This window comes from Homarus americanus, unplaced genomic scaffold, assembly GCF_018991925.1.
Source record: "Homarus americanus isolate GMGI-L3 unplaced genomic scaffold, GMGI_Hamer_2.0 scaffold37448, whole genome shotgun sequence".
In the NCBI taxonomy this organism is placed as follows: Eukaryota; Metazoa; Arthropoda; class Malacostraca; order Decapoda; family Nephropidae; genus Homarus; species Homarus americanus.
Window position 1 is genome coordinate 612,610 of NW_024716097.1, and position 6,124 is coordinate 618,733.

Genomic DNA, 6,124 nt, shown 5'->3' on the forward strand with positions numbered 1-6,124 from the left:
GGGGGTGCCAGGGAGTGCCAAGAGGTGTAAGGGCGAGATGAAGGAAGATGCTGGGATTGGGGGTGAGATAAGAGAGGGAAGAGGAGAGAAGAGATGTAAAAGGGAGAAAGTCAGAGAAGGGGATAAAGAAGAATAGGAGAAATGACAGGAAAATGTGTGAAAAAGAGATAAGAGAAGATGGGTAAAGATATAAAAGAGAGACAGACTAAAAAGAGAAGAATGGGTGAAGGGAGGGAGAGAGTAATATCAAAACAAACATTGAATATAAATGACTAAAACAAGATACACACAAATAAAATATCAATCTCCAGACAGAAAGAGACAGACAGACAGACAGACAGACAGACAGACAGACAGACAGACAGCCAGACAGACAGACAAAAGTGTACAAAAATATCGAGAAATGCAAAAAGAAATGGAAGCAAAGACACTCTACCCTCATCCATCACGCCTAACAAGGTCAACAACTATCACCTCGGGAGAGAGAAAGACGTAACAACATAGGAACTACAATTTCAAAATTTTTCCTTACGACAATTACAACAACACCTGTAATTAGTCCGTAAGTTTAAGTTGAAATTCGCTATTATAACCTATGATTATTACGTCCTTATTGAGTTAAACACCTAATACCTTTTGACAGTTGTTCATATTAACATAGGTAGAAGATTGTAACTTAAGCTTTGGTATAAAAAATTCTCCCAATTACACTATTTTTAAAGACAGAAAGATTCATTACATTTATAAACACGGGAAACACCCAGTCATTAAGGGTAGTTACACACTGTAATGGTGCAGTGTGTGAGAGGAGACAGTGGTGGTGATTGGTCTCTCGTGCTATTAGAGACCGTATACGTTAACGTGGTAAAGAATCACTGTAGATTAATGCATCTGGGTGTCTGAGATAATTAGTACAGGTAAAATGCTTCATTAATTGGTGCTCTCATTTCATTCATTCATTCAGAGGTATTTGATCTCCCAAGTAAATGATAAATTTTTTACTAATTACTGCTTTCGTGTTATTCATTCAAACGTCAAACAAGACGAATTTTTAAACCTCAGTTGGAGAGTCGAAGCAATAATTCAGATACATCTCACGACGCTTGGGACGGGCCATTAGTTGTAAAGATGACAGTAACTTACAAGACATTTATCAAAGTCAGAGACCAGTCAGAACTTCATGGCTCTGGGTACAGACAATATCAGCACGTTAGTCACTTGTAGCCAAAAAGTGTGAGTGTTTTCACCTGTACACAAAACATTTGTCTACACAGCCTGGTGCGTGGCGGACAGCTGCGAGCGCTACAACACGATGAAAACAAACAGCTTGGTCGATATGAAACATTTACGTTATTCACAAAGTAATTGGTCAAGAAAAGTTTCTCTAGAAGCCTTGGATCAACCAGACTGGGTTAAGTTAGCAGTGGTAGAAAATGCAAAAACTATTACAGTAAAGTGTTGTGAGATCAGAGGAGGGCGGTGTGAGGTGGTGTGGGCGGCGGCTACGCGTACAGCCTCTCAAAGTTACGACGTTCATGGATCATCCGCGCCCACCGTGTGTCCCGCAGGACTTTGAGCTCGTCCTCACACACGTCAGGGATAGACAGTCCTAGGTTGGTGTCCTTCACCAGGGTGACACTCGTCGACCCTCGCACACGCCTCTCAAACTCAATCAACTGGGAGAAGAATCCTGCGTTTGGTCGTATGTTTGGACGGACACTTCGCACGTGTAGGAACGCCTGGCGGAGACTCATGTCGGCGTATTTCACCAGGTAAGCCAGGATAATGGCGGGAGAACGGCTCACACCCGCCACACAGTGCACCAACACACGCCTGCCACTCCCACGCACGTCATCTATCTTGTCTGTGATGGCGTCGAGGTGGGCGGCAAGGTCAGAGCTCGGGGCATCGGATACCCTGACAAGTACCACCTCCACGTCGTCTAGAGGCACCAGAGGCAGCTCCACAGTGCTGTTTACCACACACGTCACCCCCAGGTCCCTCAGCCTCGCCTGCCGCACCGCCCTCGCCCCTGACAGGTAGAGGCCCTCCATTATAACGGACACCTGGCCAGCGCGGCCAGTCCCATGCTTTTGTTTCTCTGTTGTGGGTTGCTTCCGTTCCACCCCGCGGCTGCAAGGGTTCACCATCTGAGTGACAAACAACACCCATCATGTAAATAATAAACATTACAGATTATAACCTTCCTCTATACAGCAACCATTAAATTATAGAAATTGTAGACATTACGCAAATTATCACCATTATATAAACACGTGTTTACTAGACTGTTCTGATTCATGATTCCTTGCTGGCTATTACTGACTGTTGTCCTTGTAGGCAAACTAAAAATAATCTCATCACTAATTATATTTAAGAATATTTATGGATAGTCAGATATACATCACAGAGAACAATGCTGTACAGTGCAAATAATGAATGGGTATCAAACGTAAACATTACTACAAGGTCTTGACACAGAGGCAAGTAAGACTTACTTTTATAACGTTGTCTTGTCCCAGGTCTTGGGAGAGCGTGACAACAGCTGAACGATTGGACTTGTCTGGCATCACCCCGTGTGTGTGTCAGACCATGACCTTGAGCCAGGAGAGGTAGTAGTAGTAGTAGTGGTGGTCTCGTGTACAGGTGGTGACCTCGCCTCCCGCGCTCTCACCCGATCCACAGGTGGTTGAGTTTTGCCACCACACACAACCCCGTTATCTGCTCAATGTTGAGGACAACCGATCGATATCCTTTCAGGTGAGTAAAGAAGATCAGGTAGGGACTGTGTCTTCCGGCCACAGAAATCACGTACAGTGTGGGGTTAAGACAAGAAAATATCAGAAAGAGCAGGAGATATCACCTCGACCTGCCTGTAGGTGTACAACTGAGGTGTAAAGCGGCTAGTCGTTGAGTTTTCTTACGGGCCACGCATGCGCAGTCGGTGTGTTGTGATGACTGGCCCACTCCCGCCCCCCACACCTCCTACCACAACAAAAATCTTGGCATGGTGCTCATGTAGGGTTCGCCACTCGCCTCATCACAGTGTTTATTTGTAGTTAGGAGGCGATGATGAGCAAAGGTTTATTATGAAACAGTCATGATAAATATCTGGGGAAAAATAACTAGATGTAAAGAAGCAATTATTTACACTCACTGTTTATATCAAAGCAAGAAATTTTATTACTAATCATTAATTGCCTTAAAGAAATATAAATGTAGCACTTCACACTATCAATAATTATATAGGAATCACACACACACACACACACACACACACACACACACACACACACACACACACACACACACACACACACACACACACACACACACACACACACACACACACACACACACACTATAACAAGCGAAGACACTCATCAGGTATGCGTAATTCACTTATATGGGTGAGGTACGGACTGTGGTACCCCCCCCCCTTTCCCCTCCACAGTGCCAAAGTCAACCAAGTGCCATTGTTGTACGGCTGGCACCCTGCTTGTTATGTCAATGGTCATTAGGTCCAGGCACTATAGCGTTCCCCCTTCTCAATCGATAACTACCTTTGTAGTTTCTACGGCGTTAATGTTCGAAATAAGGAAAACAGAGTATTGGGTTTATATTCGAAGTGTAAGTAATAAGAGTGCAGAGGTCTTATTGCAACCATATCTTGCGCTAGTCAGGCCGCACCTCGATTATGCGGTTCAGTTCTGGTGCCCCTATTATAGAATGGATATAAATTCACTAGAGTCGGTGCAGCGAAGAATGACAAAATGATTCCGGGACTTAGAAACCTTCCATATCAGGATAGGTTAAAGAAACTAAACTTGCATTCCCTAGAAAGACGAAGAGGTGGGGAGATATGATAGAAGTATTTAAGTGGGTGAAAGGAATCAATAAAGGGAGATAGATAAAGTTCTTTTAATATCCGAGCAGGATAGGATCGGAGCAACGATTTATGTTGGATAAGTTTAGGTTTAGGAGGGAGATAGGAAGAAACTGGTTCACAAATAGGTGGTGGACGAGTGGAACAAGCTTAGCAACTTTGTAGTAAGTGCGGGAACTCGGAAAGTTTCAAAAGGAGGCTAGATAGATTCATGGATGATAGAGAGTGGTAGTAACTCTCGACAGGAGCTGCCATGCACAGGCCAACCGACCTATTGCAGACTCCTTATATTCTTTTGTTCTTATGTCAATCAAACTTGCAGAATTACTCACTGTCACTCGTTCACTCACTCAACCTGTGGCCCTCACTCAATGACTCACTTTCTTACCTTCACCCTAACTCCTTTAGTCATTTGTTCCCTCACTAACCCACTAATTCATACAACTCAATAAATCTTTCACGTCCTCATACTCACTCACATTAACTCACTCACTCACTCACTCACTCACTCACTCACTCACTCACATTCTTCCTCATGTGCTCACCCATTCACCCTCATTGATTCACTCTTCCACTTACTCCCAACCTACTTCACTCACCCATCCACTCACTCATTCGCACTCACTCACTCCCCACAATCAATCACTCACTCACTCACTCACTCACTAGGAGTAAATATGGCGACCCTCTACGTAAAGATTGTATGTGTGAGGAAACGTTGTATCTCACAAAATGACTGACTGACTGACTGACTGATTTAGGTGAATACGCCTTGCTTGGGAGTGATCTGCTCTCTCTCTCTCTCTCTCTCTCTCTCTCTCTCTCTCTCTCTCAAGTCACTCACTAACTCATTCTGTTTTTCAGTGTGTATGTGAGTGTGTATTGTGGTGTGTGTAAATAAAAGTGTGTGTTGTGTTGTGTGTGTGTGTGTGTGTGTGTGTGTGTGTGTGTGTGTGTGTGTACTCTCACGGGAGTCATCAGGCAGGAATCTGATGTTGGCACTGTGCCTAAGTGTGCAGGGAGCAGGTGGCACTCTCACGTGTTGGTGGCACCACCCCCCATCCCTCTGTCAATCTCTGCCACCAAGCCTATCCTTCCTGCCAACCCCTTAATAACACGCCCACCTCTGCCAACCCTAGCCATCACGCCCATCTTCCCTGCCAACACAATAATACCACGCCTATTCCTTCTACCAACACTTGCCAACACGTGTCATCATGCCCCCATCCTCCCTGCCAACGTTTGCAACCACATCCATCCATAGAGTCAACGCCTGCCAACGTTTGCCAACCTCTGCCAACGTATGTCAACAACTGCTAATGATTATCACCCCCTAAAAATCCCCGTCAACGCCTTACACCACGTCCATCATCCCTGCCAACCATGACTATCCTCCCTGCCAACCATGACTATCCTCCTGCCACCACAACTAACCCTGTCACCCAAGTCTATCCTCCTGCCACCCACACCCAACCCCTGCCACAAATCCTAATCCCTGTTACCAGTACTACTCTTCTCTCTCTCTCTCTCCATTTAAAGAGACACCAACAGGCCGACCTCCCACTCCCCCACACACCCACCCATCAGCATGCGGGTGTCTTGGGTATACCACTGATTTCTCACCCATTTGGCGGTACATGATGGCCTCTAGTTACAGTAGAGTCACAGAGCAAATTTAAAGCCATTTTGCTCGCCATACGAACTTTAAATTCTTCCCTTTAACTCTTATTTGTGACTGAATCGTTCTAGTAGAGTCACAGAGCCAATTTAACGCCATATGGAATACTATACGTAGATTAATTTCTTCCGTATGTTAAGACTTACAGGGAAAAACAAAAATAAAACCCACAGACATCAACCAATATGGCACCAAATCATCACTGAGACTCTACCATACCCAAATACTCTCTCTAAGGCAAAATAAAACATTAATTAACATATTAACCTTTAAAAACAATACTGAAGAAGAAAAAATCGTATCTGTACTGAGAATATCGTAAAATAGATACATTGTCTTAAGGGGGAATTTTTGTTTACCGTACGAGTGTTTGAGGATCAGGGCGGAGGAGGTGAGCATATGTCAGCAATTTACCGCCCAGACCATCGTGTTTATTACCTTTAAATTGGCATACCAGGGAAGTGCAGTTTTGCCTTAGATAAATACACAGAGAGAGAGAAGATATGAACTAGAAGAAGAGAGAGAGAGAGGGGAATAAAATGAAAAAATAAATAAACAAA

General features: G+C 44.3%; 1 protein-coding gene across 1 annotated transcript; it reads right to left on the reverse strand.

Annotated features, from left to right (window-relative positions):
* Positions 1 to 233: 233 nt before the first annotated feature.
* Positions 234 to 2,913, reverse strand: LOC121858026 (dual specificity protein phosphatase 18-like). Its single transcript, XM_042354267.1, has 2 exons — positions 2,499 to 2,913; positions 234 to 2,150 (listed from the first exon to the last, which is right to left on the reverse strand). Exons 1-2 carry the CDS (start codon positions 2,568 to 2,570, stop codon positions 1,503 to 1,505), a joined length of 720 nt encoding a protein of 239 aa, XP_042210201.1. The 5' UTR covers positions 2,571 to 2,913; the 3' UTR covers positions 234 to 1,502.
* Between the last annotated feature and the right edge of the window lie 3,211 nt (positions 2,914 to 6,124).

Coding starts and splice junctions, on each gene's coding strand:
- LOC121858026 (XM_042354267.1), bottom strand. CDS start 2,570: ATGCCAGACAAGTCCAATCGTTCAGCTGTTGTCACGCTCTCCCAAGAC. Junction 2,151..2,498: donor GACAAGACAACGTTATAAAA/GTAAGTCTTACT, acceptor TTTGTCACTCAG/ATGGTGAACCCTTGCAGCCG.